The 17725-nt window shown below is 33.5% G+C and overlaps 1 protein-coding gene across 3 annotated transcripts in view; it reads right to left on the bottom strand.

Moving 5' to 3' along the window:
- The window catches only part of GRID2 (glutamate ionotropic receptor delta type subunit 2), a 1659435-nt gene that overhangs the window by 1336545 nt on the left and 305165 nt on the right, over positions 1-17725 (bottom strand). For all 3 annotated transcript variants that reach the window (XM_037830265.1, XM_037830266.1, XM_037830264.1), the window contains exon 2: positions 8235-8390. In XM_037830265.1, coding sequence (XP_037686193.1) covers positions 8235-8390 — 156 coding nt within the window. The remainder of the gene's footprint in view (positions 1-8234; positions 8391-17725) is intronic.

Here is a 17725-nt window from a genome sequence, read left to right as displayed (position 1 = left end):
AAAACAGAATAAAAATTTTAAGAAATCATGGAACCACACCACACAAATGGTGAATCCTAAATTAAACCATGGGCTCTCATTAATAGCACAATTAGAAAAGTGTAACAAATGTTCCACACCAATGCAAGGTGTCTGTGGTAGGGTAGTATGTGGGAAAACTGTATTTTATGTATGATTGTTCTGTAAACCCACAATTTCTCTAATAAAGGAAAAAAAAAGGCATTATAAGGGGAAGGCAAAATGAAGAGGTGCACATGTAGGCCAGAGCCTACCACAAGAAAATAGAATAAAGGTCAAGCTGAGCACATAAGAGTTTGGGGCAGTTGGTAGACAGCAGAGCACTGTGCAGAGTAATTAGCTCAAGACTGAACACATAGCACCCAGACGTACTTGCTGATTCATTCTCTTGCTCCCAGAATATGTATTTCCTATCGCATATGAGCTTTGTGTATATTCCTTTTAAAAGTGGGTGTTTCAGTGATAACTGTTTCACAAATTACCAGATAACTCAAAACAAATATTGCATGAGTACTAGAAGACTATGCATAGTGTGGTTCCCATAAACCTAAAAGCATTTGCCAAAGATTAAGTGAAAACAAGTTTTAAATGTTAAAATAAAAGTCAGGATATTCTATGTTCTCTTAAAATTAAGCAAGTAAATAGAATCATTTGAAAAACTAGATAGTAATAACACTTGTAACACTTTAAAAATTCAAAATATGGTAAAGTCTTCTTTGGTTTGTTAACATGAACTTAAACTATTTTTATGACTACACAATGGACTCTCATTACTACTACAGCATGTAGGTGAGTGTGGCTTTTAATCTAATAAGCCATATATTCAGAGTCACTTTAAGACACGCAGGTGATTCTTTTACCAATTCGGTATTATAAAATGCCTATTAAAAACTGAATTATGCTACTATAATCATGCACTTTATCTATAGGACCAGAAAGAGGACGGAAGAAAGTGGTACATTATTATTATGAGAAAAGGAATTGGTAGAAAGGAAGAACACTTCAGCAACAACACAGAAGCAAATTGTCTGTTTCCTTTAAACACAGCTTTCATAGGAAACTGTTAAAGATCCTTCTACATAAAACAAGATCCAGGGCAGCACATGTTGCTAAAATAGATATTTTAGGAGGTAACTTACACAACTGTAGACAATTGTAGATAGTGAGGTAAAAGGCCTTCAAGCAGCAAGGCTATAAAATTATGATATAGAGATCTACAAACATGCGAATTTCAATCTATTTTCAGTATTAGAGACCTGTAACTCTCAGAGTGTGGTATTGAATAAGATAAGGGAAAGGCTTACAGATACAGGAATGCAAAAATAAGTCACAGAACAAAAAAAATAAAACTATGTAATTTGTATTTTCATGATAAAATGCTAAAAAGTAAAGGAAATGAATTTTTTTACAGAAGAAATTACCTCTCTTTTCAGAAAAGTAAATATTTTTAACAGAGACAATGTCTTGTCTCTCTTGACCATTAACACAATTAAAAAGCTCACCGTATAGTAGGAACAGCAACAACAACAGCCCTTCCTGCTCTAAAAATCCACAGCCCTCCTCAAGTACATAGTTACTTTCTGCAGTCAGACACTGTCCTTCACTTCTTTTGCTCTCTCCCATTGTAGCTGGTCTGATCTTGGAACAGTGCTAGCCATTGAACAAGTACTAGGATAGACTGATGTAAACTAACTCTCAAAATTGGAATTCAAATTTATGGTATTTTAAGTCCTCTTACAGAAAATTCTTCAGTGGAAAGGGTTAGTGTGAGATGTTTGAAAGAATGCATGTTGATGTTCTTCCTAATAGATACACAATTCTTTATCCTGTAATATTGCATCTTTGATTCCAGACCTAACAGTCCAATCCTTAGAATGTGGCAAACAAGGAAGCAAAAGTGAGCTAGAACTTGGCAGGAGATTGCTGGGGAATTCACCAAGCCAAATATCCCAGACTCATGGAGGGAAATAGGTGATATGTGGATATTTGAGGATAGAGGTGGCAGCAGCATCACTCATTCCTCCCACCACCTCACACACATAGATAGGCAAGGGTTAAACACCGGGGCTAGAGGCTGGGATTCAAGGTACATCTCTCAGCTTGATGTGCAGAGGGAAGGAGGAATGAATATATGAATAAATGAGGGAAAGTATACCTACATGATGTTCAGGCTTTCTCCCTTGGTGTCTGGAACCACCAAGTCTCAAATACTGTTTTATTGTTAGCCGACTCAGAAAAGAAAGCAGAACTGTAATTATCAAAGGGAGCTGGGGAAACATTTGGGGCTAGACTGATGAAGCACCCTCAGTGCAGGCTTAGGCTAGGAAGGTTGCAGAATCCAATCCAAGCATTTTGGAAGTAAGCAGATTTTTGTCTTAGTAAAAATGTCCTATTAAAGCAGAGAGGAATATAAATTATGAGATTAAGCCTGGGTTAGAGTATCAAATGGTGTGGGCACATAAATCATTCTTTTACATTTACATAGTCTTTGAACCAGACTACTAGACTTGGACTATGGAACCAGAAATATATTGACATTGATTGGTGACGTGATTTAGAGAAGTGCTTTTTCCTAACTATGTCCCGTTTACTTTTTCTGGCTCTGTGTATATTTTAGATATAACTTTAAAGAGATGAGACTGATTTTACAAACCATTAGTGAAAGCAGTCTCATTTTACAAGTGTATTTCATATATTTACAATAATTTTAGTTTGGACAATATTCAGGGCAAAACCAACTGAAAATGCCATTGTCGTACAGTGGGATGTCTACTTTTTATGAGGCTCTTTGGCAGCAAGCAATAGACATGTTGAAGTATGCAAAGGATTAAATTTAGGAGGATCAAGATGAAATCTGGAAGGTGAGCAATCTTAGCTGTGACTGCTTTTAACATTAAAAGTGGCTTTTATTTTATGTCCATGTTCCTAAACTTAAAGTAGCTTAGCTCTAATGAATACCATCATTGACATTTTTAATAAGGAGTTCTGAATGTTACTTTGATATACTGATTTGCAGTTTCATATTTTAAAAACACAGGACAATTTTCAAAAGCCTGGAATTGCTAATTGCAAGTATATAGTTTATAATGGGACATAATGATACAGCAGAAAGAATAACTGAGTTACTTTTTTTCAATATGAAAGAGTATAATTCTGCCCTTATATTCTTCTCACTGTGCATTTAACTTTTACATGTTTTTCTAATGAGAATAATTATTTCAAAATGTGTTAGCTGTATTTTGACATTCAAAATGAAGGCATGGATGTTTTACATCTTTCCTGAAAAGTACCAATGCACACAGGAATTACACATGAATCCATATTCTACATTCATATTCCAATGTGAATATTTTTTTTACAAATGCACTACCCTGACTTTCCTCACCTTGTTTTCTTGTAAATTCCACCTTTTATGACCTATAGTGAGTAGTGTTGATTTCATCTAAGAGCTAAATGGTATAAATAAATGGTCGCTACTGTGCTTTCAGTAGACACAAGAGTGTCTTTCACACCAGACATTTGTACATCCCTGTTACAGCCAATACATAGATGTCACAGAAGAAAGAATCTACAAGAGAGGAGTAAAGACAGAAATCCCTCAACAGCAGCTGCTATGCTCCAGGCCAATTAAACCAGGAAATTTCCTTTACCCTTTCAAGCCCAGGCCCTTTCTGGATTCTGATGATATTGATGAGTTCTTTGGGTTATGATGAATAATTAGATGAGGTGGCAGAATAAAGGACAAGTTCCACATATGCCCTTCTAATTTGTTTTAAACTACGCAGCAGAAAAATTGAGGCAATTTCAGCAATATGAAGCCCTTTTTGAAGAGAAATTAAGCAATGATTATTTCTCTAATCTGGTAAGGTTCTAATCCTGGAAATGTGTTCTAAACAGCACGGAACCATAGAGATGAATTAAATATACATCAATTTATGTTTTAATTCCTTCACTTATTACAGAAGAGTAAAATCAAGAGCGAAAGAACAATAGCAACTTACAGAATACCATCCATGTCAATCACCTAGATTGAGATTTTCTACTATTCCATGCCGTCTAAAACATGAGCATAAATAATATATATGAGAACATATAAATCTGCTACCATTTTCCATTCCCCACAGTGCTTACTGAAGTCATGGAATGCATTGTGCGTTCTCCATGTATGTGTATATGTGTGCATGTGCATAGAATCTCCTTCTCCCATAAAAATAACAATCTGAAACTCGAGTTCGGAGTGAAGGACAGCCAATGTAGTAAGAATATTATACCAGTGGTCTGAAAGTCTTGGTTTAGTTCTTTGCTACACAGTTGACTGGTAAATTTGGAAACTTTAGAGTTACTTACCTTCTCTGTGACTCAATTACTTCATCTGTATAGTAAAAGCATTAAATTCAATTTATGTAATTTTCTGCCTTTATGATTGTGGCAGCCCCTGGCCTGAACAAAACAGACCTGTGGACCTGGGTGCACAGCAGTCTGCGTGACCTAGGCACAACCTATCATCTTTGTAAGCCAGTAAAAAGAAAGCGGTAAATTAACCTTAAAATGTAACTTTAAAACAGGAAACAGGAAGTAAGCGGGAGGTGAGAAACTCTTGGTCTCAAAAAAGAGCAAGACGCAAATATACCCAACTTCCCGCCATCAAATGTTAGTCTAGTCTACCTGCTTCCTGGTTCCCAAGTGTTAACACTCTTGTGATTATCTATTGATCACCACCCCCACGCCCACCACCCTCCCCACCCCCCATCCAGACTCTCTTCCCGCACTTGTATCCTCAGGAATGTCTTTGCCTCAAACCCTTATAACTGGCTTGCTGTCCTCTTAATTGCTCTGTCAACTTCCCTGTGAATGTGATGCCAGCCTGGCCTGAGACAGCCATCGTGATCTCTTTGCGACTTCTCACCCTGTTAGTAAGCCCTGAATAAAAGTTCATGTAGCACAAAATGCCCGGTGTCTTCTTTGGCCTCTGGACTGGCAAAACCCTGCTGGGCCACAGCAATAATTATCTAGGTTTGTAAAATAACCCAAATGATTTTTTTCTCTTCATAAAGAAAAAAGCTCCATGCCTGCTATCAAAATGGCCTATCAAGAAAAAATGAAGTGCCAAAACAAAACACTCTTGAATTAAGGTATGAAAAATTCTTTGTCCTTGGTTCGCATTCCATAACTCAAAAGACAAAAGATAAACAACAATCACTTATCAACAAAGATATTCAAAATAAAGGAAATGATAACTAACTTAAAATAGGTGTTTTCCTTCCTGATGACTTCTGTGAAGGCAAAAATGTTTCTGTTTTTATTCATATATCTAAGAGGTTTGAAATTAATGTTACCAGATAATGAGAAAGATGAACAAATACAGGCATTGATCTCCAGAGAATGGAATGTTGACATTGTGTTATTTAATTGAGGTAGCTCCTTCTAGAAACCCACCTTAGAAAGAATTATTATCCAAGAATGTATCATTATCAAAACTACAAAGGAGGATTTTAATAGTACCAATATACCTCATTGCCATATATATTTTAAATAAGCTATTTACCTCCAAATCCCTCTCTTTTATTAAAAATATTAACAGTAGAAAGATAAGGTGACCAGAAATCTAAGTTTCTAACATAATCAGCAGCTCTCAAATTTAGCTGCTTGCAGGAAATTATCAACAATAAAATGAGGATTTTAACTATTAGATTTCATTTATCTATCCTTTGATCCATATTCATTTTACTACCAAATATGTTTGACAATGCTGTTTGTTCAAGGATCAGACTTTCAAATTCAAATAAATAAATAAAAAGAGAGACCAAGAACCACACATTTTCTTGAAGTTCATCAGGAGTGCTAGTTTATAAACAATCAGTCATAATCAATAAACTTAGATCATTGAACTGTTTGTCCTTCCTTAGAATGTAAAAAACAAAACAAAACAAAATAAATAAGCTGAGTTAGGACCCTCTCTATTATACAGTTTAATGGTATTGCAAGAAAAATCTGAATATATTAAAAATGACCAACTTTGAAGGTGCGTCTGAGGCTTTCTTTCTCCTAAATTATCTCCTCAAAGTATTTAAGAAAATAGTACTTCTGAATTGTTTTTTTTTCTCTTTCATTGAATACTTTCCCCTTATTTTTGGAACCAATCAGTTACAAAAAGTAAGGAAAGTATTATTTTTACTTCTAAAATTAGCCAAAATCTTTCTTGATAGTGAATGGAGGAAAGTACCATCTTCAGAGCTTCCTGGAAGTTCATTACCAACAGAACACCACCTGTTAGTACCTGAAAGTACAGATATTTCTTCTTTCTTGACAAATATCTAGTGGTCTCTATGTCGGAAAATTTCATTTTCTCTCTTCTTTTGTTTTCAGCACTACAATTCTTTGAAGCCACAGTAGTTGATTTGAGAGATACTTTTGTTTCTAGAATTTTGCAGAATGTTTACACAAAGGAATATATAAATAAATTGTGATATTTAAAAAATAGCTTTCTTTCTGTAAATTGTAGTCTCTAAAAAAAGGTAAGAATGGGTATATTTTTTCTGACTTTATAATTTCCTCCAACCCATTGTATTGTCTTCATTTCTTTATCTCCTACTACTTTTTTCAATCAAGGTGGATATTTTAGCATGTCTGCAAAGTTAATTTATTGAAACGTAGTTACTCAGAAGATAGTCACAAAAAAATCGGTCCTTATTTTTTCCTGCTCTCATTTTGTCCGTATAAATATTGTCCAGCAATAAAACTAAGAGTTAAGAAAGAAAAAAATCATAAAAATTTCTAAAGATAATTACATACTGCTTCTTATTGTATATATATTCTTAAAATTACTGGATATCTCCCTCATATTCTATTTTTTTAATTTTACAGATTCTGTGAATTCTAGCATTAATTTAGTTGATAATTTAGTTGATTTTTAAATATTTCTCTAGAAAATGTATCACCATATTCATTATTTAAAGCTCCAAATTCCAAGTATAATTTTTATTTTCAAATGTAAGTAAAAGGATATTTATTTCAATCTGATTTTATGTATTGATATTTACTTACTAAAATTAAAATTCTATTAAATTATTATACATTAATAGCATATTCTTTGCAAAGCAGTTTTACTTAAAATAGTTCCATTCATTTCCTAAAAATAATACTTTTCATTCCAGCAAATTAATGAAAAGCAAAATCCTCCAGACCACCAATTATTACATCAATTCTCTAATTGACAGAAGTAAACATAAATATCAACAGAAGCCAGTTCTATTGATCAAAACATATTCTAATAAAGGTTACCTGTATATCATGTTGAAACAATAGTAGATGAAAAATATACTTTTTCAGACATTATGTCTATTTTCCTTACAACTTTCACATTCATATTTGTGTTTAAAAAATTTCCTACACTTAATATTGTATGTCTTCTGCCAAATCCTCTTTAAATTATAATGAAGCAATCACTTCAACTGTATTTTTTATCTTTAGTCTAAATATATTATCTAATAAATTATAGGATAGAGTAGCAACAAGAAGCTCCATGAGCAATGAATACTCCAGTAAAGAAGCTAAATATGTGATTTATATTAGTAAAATAAAAACAAAATTCTTTAACTTAAAACTTTCATTCATACCAATGATCATTCCCAAAAAATGCAATTAAAATAATTTGTCCTTTGTAACTTTAAAGGATTTTAAGTCACTCGAGTGTACAGAGAGAATGAAGGAAAATGCATGAATATTTGTTACCTAGTAAAGACTAAAAACTTTATCACTTAGGTTGGTATGTTAAGATTCAAGTTCAAAATCTTTGATTTATATGTAGTGTCTAAAGATTTTCCTCACAGCAATATATTTGTCATGAGTACACCTGAAATGTCATCATAAATTGTAACAACATTCAAGGTGGCAGTTATCACAGAGAAACCCAAAGTGAAATTCAGATATAAAGTCACATTTGTAAGGAACTTTTCATTTATACTGAAGTCATGAAAATGATTCAAAACTGTTCATTGCAAATATTCATGTCCATTTTCATATTATATTTCATTCAAAACAATAACTTCCCATGTCCTGAACTTCAAGGAATGAATTGTAGAATTAACATCTACAAAACAGCTCTCTAGAAGCAAAGCAAAAACCAGTAACAACAAAAATGCAAAAAAAAAAGATGTTCAAGTTTAAGGGCTTTTTACAAACCAAATTACCAAAAAGAGGACACTGAGGGAACTTACCTTCTTGAACTGCTTGAAAAGGATTGTTGCCATCAACAAATGTCACTGAAAATGTGATTTTCTCGGTTTGTAAGATCTCTTCATTCTGATTGAGGTCACCAACTGCTGTGCGAAACACCTCGTCATCCTTTTTGGCAGATTCATCAAATATTGCTCCTAGAAAGAGGAGAGTGTTGTCATTAGAAAATAACATAAATAATCTGCCATGCCCTCTGGAAAGATGCCCAAAAAAGACATCCATTTGAAAAATATATACTTTCACTCAAAGCTTGTCCTTTATTTATTACTGAAACACACTATACTAAAAGCAGTCTGATAGTTAAGTAGAAATTAGTTACTTCTTCAAAATGGAAATGATGAATAGTCTCAAAATGTTATTGCAGGGAGAGTACTGGAAGACAATATAATGAGCATGAACTGCTTTTGCAGTACAGATGGCTACTACATTGGATGCCTTGTATCATAGGATGTTTAAGAATTCATAACTTGAATGATTTTTTTCTGAATAGTGGGGGATACAATGAGGAAATTTTCTGAGAACACTTTCACACCATATGTAAGAAGTGAACCTCTGTGATGATTTTTTTATTTTTTCCTTCATTCATTCCTTTCTTCCTTCCTTCATTTTTTTTCTTCCTTTTTTCCTCTCCCTTCTTTCCTCCCTCTCTGCTTCCTTCCTTCTTTTAGGATAGAGGTTTCACTATTTTTTATGGCAATATTTATTGAAACATTAGAGAAATATAAATTTCTGCACAGAGATAATGGAGAAATATGTCCTCAGAACTAGCATAAATCCTAGATAATTATAGCCTTTTCATCCATATATAATATTAATAATGATAAGAGTTGTGGCTTTTATTGAATGCTTGGTTGTCAGGGATACATTGCTTAAAGTACACAAGTTCTAGGATCGAACTCTGATATCAAATCCTGACTCTGCCACTTGTTTTGTACATGACCTTGAGCAAGTTATTCAAACCTTATATTCAAACCTTATATTCATCATCTAAAATGTATTGATAATAATGCCAATCTGTAAAGATTATTGTGTTTATTAAATGAAATTATCTGTATAAAAAGTATTTAAGTTTTTTGTAAGTAAAGAATAAGTTCTCAATAAACAGTAGTGTTCTATTTCTTTTTTACTTACAATAATCCAGACTGCCTAACATTTTCCATTAATGTTTTCATAATGTGTGTGATATGTATAATACTACACACATGTATGGTTGTGGAACCTAAGATTCAGTGCAAGAAAAATGTCTAAGATCACACAACTAGGGCCAGAGCCCTTCCTTCCTTGACTCCAACATCCTGGTTTAAAGCATTATGGGGAAAGATGCTCAGAGAGAAAACACACAGAGACATTTTGGAGACAGCCATTGAAACCAGAACCAGGAGAGAAGCTAAGAGAAAAAATCTAGAGTTTGCCCTGGAGAAGCTAAGAGAGGACCTCCAGATGCTTAGAGAGAAACACCTTGGGAGAAAGAAGCAAGGATGCACAGGAGCTGAGAGAGAGAAGCTAAGAGAGACAGAAGCTCAGAGACATTTTGGAGAAAGCAATGGAAACTAGAAGCTAACCCCAGGAGAGGACCAGCAGACTCCAGCCATGCATGTGCCTTCCCACGTGACAGAGGAACCTCAGATGCCATCGGCCTTTCTTCAGAGAAGGTATTGTCCTATTATGCCTTAATTGGAATATTTTCATGGCTTTAGAACTGTAAATTTGGGAACTAATAAACCCCCATTTTAAAAGTCAATTCATTTCTGGTATTTTGCATTCCGGCAGCTTTAGCAAATCAGAACAACTAGTAATGGGCAATCTGAGAAGCTAATCAAGAAAAAAAATTCCATTTACAATTGCAACTAAAATAATCAAATATCTAGGAGTAAATTTAACCAAGAATATAAAGGACTTATACATGGAAAACTACAAACCTTGGCTATGGGAACTTAAAAATATCTAAATAAATGGAAGAACTTTCCAAAATCATGGAATGGAAGACTAAATATCGTTAAGATATAAATTCTACCCAAAATGATTTATAGATTCATTGCAATCCCATCAAAATTCCAACAGCCTACTTTGCAGAAATGGAAAAGCCAATTATCAAATTTATTTCAAAGGGTAAAAGCCCGGACAGCGAAAAACATCTTGAAAAAGAAGAATGAAGTAAGAGAACTCACACTTCCTGACTTTAACACACATTACAAAGCTACAGTGGTAAAAACAGCATGGTATTGTCACAAGGATAGACATATTGACCAATGGAATAGAAATGAGAGTGAAACAGATCCTCACATCTATGGCCAGTTTATTTTTTTTTTTTAACAAGGCCTCCAACTTCAATCAATTGAGATAGGATAGTATCTTCAACCAGTGCTGTTGAAAGAACTGGATATCCATATGCAAAAGAATGAAGGAGGACCTCTATCTCACACTATATACAAAAATTAACTCAAAATGGATCAAAGACATAAATATAAGAGACAGGACTTTAAAACTCCTAGAAGAAAATGTAGGAAAACATCTTTAGCAACTTGTGTTAGGTTTCTTAGACTTTATACCCAAAGTACAACCAGCAAAAGAAAGAATTGATAAATGGGACCTCATGAAAATTTAAAATGTTTGTGCATCATAAGACTTCATCACAAAATTTAGAACAGATAACCTATTCAATGTGAGAAAATATTTGGAAATCACATATCCAATAAGGGTTTACCATCCAGTTCAACTTAACAACAAAAAGACAAACAACTCAATTAAAAATGGGCAAAAGACTTGAATAGACATTCTCCAAAGAAAATACACAAACGGTTAAAAAGCACATGAAAAGATGCTCAACATCAATAGCTTTTAAGGAAATGTAAATCAAAACCACAAGGTACCATTTCACACCCAGTAGAATGGCTACTATTAAAAAAAAAAAAAAAGAAAATTACAAGTGTTGGAAAGGATGTGGAGAAATAGGAATACTCCATTGCTGGTGGCAATGTAAAATGGCGCAGCCACTGTGGAAGGCAGTTTGGCAGTTCCCCAGAAACCTAGGTATAGAATTACCTAGTAGAGGGACACAGCCATCCCTCTACTAGGTATCTACTCAAAAGGGCTGTCAATGTTCATAGCAGCTTATTCACAATTGCCAAAAGACTGATGCAACCCAAGTGTCCATCAATCAACAAAAGGATAAATGAAATGTGTTATATACATACAATGGAATATTATTCAGCCATAAAAAAGGAATGGAGTCCTGGTTCTTTTGACAACATGGATGAATGCTGAAGACATTATGTTGAGTGAAATAAGCCAGACACCAAGGGACAAATATTGTATGATCTTACTGACATGAAATAATTAGAAGAAATAATCTCATAGCATTAGAACGCAGAATATTAAGTTACCAGGGCCTAGGCTGGGGGTAAGGAATGGGGAGTTAATGCTTAATTTGTACAGAATTTATATTTGGATTGATTGTAAAGTTTTGGAAATGGATGGTGGTGATGGTAGCACATCACTGTGAGTACAATTAACACCACTGAATTATATATGTCAATGTGGTTAAAAGGGGAAATTTTAGGTAGTATAAACATTACTAGAATAAAAATTAAAAGCTTAAACATAGGATTGTACAACACAGTCAGGCCTATTTTCAATGATGAATCACAGTTAATAGTACAATTATAAAAATATTCTTACATGAATTATAACAAATACACCACATTAATGTAAGGTGCTAATAATAGAGTGGCAAAAATGCACCCAAATGTAAACTATGAACTATAGTTAATAGTAAAATTATATTTTTTCATCAATTGTAACAAAGATCCTACACTAATGCAAAGTGTTAATAATAGAGGGATATATGGGAACGCTGCATTTTTTACATGATTTTTTTGTATACCAACAACTTCTCTAATTAAAACATTAAAAAGCCACCATGGAATACTTACTGCTTTCCAGAATTCTACCTATGAGGAATAAAACTTTTTAATGTGGAAAATGACTTTATTGCAAATCAGTGAGAACTTTTCCATCTGGCCATACATGGTTTGTTTGTATCTGTTGTCACTCTTCAGGTTCTAAGAAGATACATATATTTACATCATTTACATTTTAATTATAAACATTTGCGTCAATGTTCTTTTTGGTTTTTTGGATGAACTGAACGAAATCCCTCCTGCCAAAAAGGACATACACCCCAGGCTTAGTAATATTATAAAGGAATGCTGCCTCTCTTTTGCCATCTACATATCCCTATACATACATGTTTATTGTTATGTGTAAACATGAACATACATTTATAAAGTGTAAACATACACTTATATTTATATTTAATTACTGAGAAGAGAGACACTTTACATCTCTCAGATTTGTTGCCTTTGTACATCTGTAACTGAAGCCCCAAGACTCGTAATAAGAAACAGATCAGGATATGAAACATGTATTAATAATGTTTTTTTTTTAAAATCAAGCTCATTTTATATGGCTCCATAATAATTAAAATAACTCACATTAATTTTGTGCTTTCTTTGAAAAATTGTTTACTAGTAACATCATTTATTTCAGTATAGCACCTTCCTTATGAGTAGTCAATTACAGTGTGAGCTCATATGTGAAGTGCAGAATTTCAGTCCTCTTTTGTTGAATAAACTCTTAGTTCAAATGCAGTCTTACAAGGATGCCCATATGTTAACTGAAATCAGAGGTATACTGTTAGAAGCAGAGGTGTAGGGGACTGGAGTGCTGTCCCCTCAGTACTCCTCCTCCCCCAAGAACACCTCGGGCTCAGTAACCTCTCTGTATTTCCCATTTGTAAAATGGAAACAACATTTACCTATCCTGAGGTATGTTTAAGAGAAGTCTACAGCTAATGTTCTCTTCCAATCCTCTTCTGTTATAACTTCCTTATACTATGTCACGGTGGTCAAACATCTCAGATTTTCCTTGTGCTGAGCCAACAGTGATGAGCCAACAGGACATATATTTTGATTACCATGGGATTAAATATTTAATTTGGACAATACGGTCACCATAAATGCAGTGCTTTATACCTTGTTGCCTAAAATACTCATTAAAGTTTCTAAAGCTACTTACTGTCTCTGCCAAAAGTGAAAAAACGTTACCTGCAGGATAGCAGTACTGGAGGGCCAGTTGTTTCAAACGTACTTAGAGATATAAACTGTAACTAAGCATAAGTGTCACTATCTGAAAACTGAATTCCTCTTAGGATATTTTAGTTTCTGGATTATTCCAATATATTTAGTTGTTTTTTTTTTTCTTTATTAGAGAAGTTGTGAGTTTACAGAAAAATCATGCATGAAATACAGGATTCCCACGTACCACTCCACCACCAATAATACCTTATATTGCTGTGGAACATTTGTTATAATTGATGATATCACATTTTTTAAATTGTACTATTAACTATAGCCCATGATTTAACTTAGGGTTCACTGTGTAGTGCAGTCCCATGGATACTTTTTTAGTTTTTATTCTGTTAGCACATACACAACCTAACTTTTCATCTTTTGACCACATTCATATATATACTTCAGTGCTGTTAATTGCATTCACAGAGTTGTGCCACCATCACCATCATCCATTACCAAAACATTTCCATCATTCCAAATAAGAACGTTGTACATTTTAAGCCTTAACTTCTCATTCCCTTTCCCTACCCTGTCCCCTGGTAACCACTATTCTAAATTCTGACTCTATGAGTTTGTTATTTCTAATTGTTTCAAAACAATGAGATCATGCAATATCTGTCCTTTTGAGCCTGGCTTATTTCACTCAACCTGATGTTTTTATTATTACCATATGCATGATAGAGAGCAAGGGTGAAACTGTGTCAGGTTCTGACAGGTGTGGCAGGTTACTCTGGGCTTCTCCATCCGAACACAGCTTTGCCATGGAAAATGATCAGTAATTTTTGCTAGTGCAGGCAGAGCTGTGTGAACCAGGCATTCTTAATCACTACTATCTTACATTTGTATAACTTGTACTGACTACTTTGATCACCTCCCCAAACCCTTATTTTCTATTTCCAATATTACTTTGAACATGTGCCCAAGTCTGAAAGCACAGAAAGGCGTGAAGCAAAAAAGAAAATAATTGGCATATAAATTGAGTACTTCCTGATAATGTTATAGATAGTTATTATCCAGAATACTGATATTTGATGAACATAATTAAAATATGTAAATACATAAAATGGACATACTATTTTTTATCTATCCTGTCATTTCTGAACCAAATAGAATTCTACTTTTGAAACTAGGTTTCTATGAAAATATTTAAGAAATAAATGTTAGCTTTATCATTGCTAATTTTAAGCCACATTCATAAATATTCGATAATTATTATGTGAATCTTGATTATTACATTGAAACTTAATACTACCAGATTCTGATATACTAATTTTTCTAGCAGTTTGTTAGGAAGTATAGTCTACAGTTTGCTGCAATCAAAGTTGAAATAGCCAATACATTTTAAACCACATAATCTAAATGTCTATTAACAAAGAATTGATACATGTTTATAAAGAGATGCTTCGGCTTGCCTTGAATTTTAAATGGGTCTTTCAAAAGAAAAGTTTCAGTCCAACCTTGTTTCATAGCGGGAGATGTTACTGATTTCTGCTGAGTACTGGTAATACATTTTTAATGGAGGCATTTTACTATTACCTGACAGAACACTTAAAATTGCCTTAAACATTAAACCTGGCTTAATAAATGACAGAAAACTGCAGAAATGAAAGTATATTAGTCAATTCTGTACTAAATTAAGATGTACTGAAAGGAAATGCACAAAAGAAGCACTTCATCTTACTGCAAATAGCAAGGAAGTACACAGAAGAAACAGCTTGTCCTACTGCAAACAGCATAACCAAGGAAGAGGAAGTCCTAGCCAACATTTCAAATCCCAGCTATTTATTTATTTTTTTCTTCAACTGTAAAATCTCATCTTAAATCTGGCTTCAAATCAAAGAAGCACATGCAGTAGATTGTATTAAATCTAATACATTCTGAAAACAACCCAGCAAGTTCCACCTGGAGACTCTCACAAAAAGAATGTCCTTTATTATTTCAGGATCTTCCAATAGTCATAGCAATTTCATCTCTTTATCTCTTCTATTAATACACATATATTATGAGATTAATCCAATTTCAAACACCTCAGACTTGTTTTCTTGAACTACAAGAAAACTACAATTATGAAAACTACAATTATGAAAGTTTTCTAATGCAACTTTCATAATTGTACAGCTAACCTGATGACACAACATATAGTTTCTCTGCAGCTACATTAATTAGCATGTTTTTACTGTAAGTTTTATTTTATAACCTTGAGTTAAAAGGCAAATTCAACTAGATAAAATAATTCTTCTACCACTTACACAATACACACACACATACAAAACACTATTTTATCTACAGGTTATACAGATTATACTCTACACTTCCATGGGCCAATCTGGAGGGAAGAAAAATCAAGGAACCAAGGAGAAAAGGACTACTTCCTAAATATTCTTATTATATAAATTTGTAATTGGCAATTCCATTACAACACTCGGGGGGTGATGTTCTGCCCCTTCCATGAGGGAAAAAAGGCTTTATCGTATTCTTATACAAACACAGCTACATACAGGTGGGTATAAACATATGTTTTTACCTGCAAACAATGTAATGTTTACTTGTCTTCTTATACCTTAGAAAGAAAGTTAATTATATGAGTTTGTGCCATATATAAGGCTGCTGAATTTCTATGTAACTAACAGGGAAAATTGCTAACATATAAACAAATGCCAAATTTTAACAAAAGTCTACAAAAATAAATGTAATTGGGGAAATAATTACAGTTTGTAGTAATATTACAAACCATATTAATTTCTAATTTTAATGCTGTAAAGTGTCACATCTAAAAGTATTAATATAGCTCTGCCTTTTGAAAATTGATTAATATACAATTCAAAGTTAGCAAGCTGATAACTAACTGAAAAAATAAGACACTTCTGTTAAATGAAATAGAATTATGTTTGAGAAAAGATATGCAAAAATTCTAACAATGCATATATCTAATTGCCAAGTCTTTTCTTTCAAATGGCAGTTAATCCAAATTCCATTTTTTCTTTAAACATTATATACATATGTATATATATATAATATCTGTGTGTGTATACATTTTGTGCATTTAAAATAAATCAGTATTTTAAACCATAAAATATTTCACACAAATTCACATTTGCAAATATGCCTGCTAAATAAAATCTTAAAAAGATTATTATTAACATGAGCAACACAATAATTCTCAGAAATATTCCAAGATTTTCCACCTTCATGTCTTTATTCTTGGTATAGTCTCCATCATGGTTGTATGCTTTGTCTCCTTAGCAAAACATAGTTTTCTGGGCAGTGGAAACCACTTCATGTATGTATATAATTATAAATATATAAGTATATAAAAATATATATAAATATACATACATGCGTGTGTGTGTGTGTATGTATGTATTTGAGTGTCTATAAGGGGGCCTGAATATATTAGGTACTTAAGAAATATATTCATTAATCTTTTCTCACATTAACTTAGGCATAATTTTGTCAAATACAATATCTGAATTAAAATATCAGAGTGTGCTGGTTTGGATATATTGTGCCTCCCAGAAAAGCCATGTTCTTTGATGCAATCTTGATTAATCTTTGATTAATCTTTGACTAATCTTATTAGTCTTTTGATTAGACTGGAATCTCTTGATTGAGTATTTCCATGGAGATGTGACTCACCCAACTATGGGTGAGAACTTTGATTGGGTTATTTCCATGGAGGTGTGGACCCCACCCATTCAAGGTGGGTCTTGATTAGTTCACTGGAGTCCTTAAGAGAGCTCAAAAGCTGACACAGACCCAGATGCTTGGAACTGCTTGGAGATGCAGACAGAGGATGTTTGGAGATGTTAAGCTTAGAGACTGAAGCCAAGAGTTTGCCCTGGAGAAGCTAAGAGAGGACCACCAGATGCTCAGAGAGAAACATCCTAGGAGAACCAAGCAGAGAGCTGAGAGAAGCTAAGAAAGGCAGGAGCCCAGAGACATTTTGGAGAAAGCCATTTTGGATACACAACCCAAGAGCAAAGGAACAGGGCCAACCACATGCCTTTCCAGCTGACAGAGATGTTCCAGATGCCATCAGCCTTCCTTCAGTGATGGTATCCTCTTGTTGGTGCCTTAGTTTGGACACTTTTATGGCCTTAGAACTGTAAATGTGTAACTGAATAAATCCCCTTTATAAAAGCCAATCTATTTCTGGTATTTTGCATAACGACAGCTCTAGCAAACCGGAACAGAGAATAAAATGTAATTTACAACTAACCCTAAACTAAAACAAAGCAGCATTGCAAATGTATACTAAACAGTTAAAATGTACTCCTGTAAATTTATTATTACAGTTATTATATAACTCAAAAAAACCCAAGTTATTCATTAAGGCATTG

The sequence above is a fragment of the Choloepus didactylus genome, chromosome 3, assembly GCF_015220235.1.
Source record: "Choloepus didactylus isolate mChoDid1 chromosome 3, mChoDid1.pri, whole genome shotgun sequence".
Classification (NCBI taxonomy): domain Eukaryota; kingdom Metazoa; phylum Chordata; class Mammalia; order Pilosa; family Megalonychidae; genus Choloepus; species Choloepus didactylus.
The sequence above is the reverse complement of the archived record's forward strand: the minus strand, read 5'-3'. Positions and strand labels throughout refer to the sequence as shown.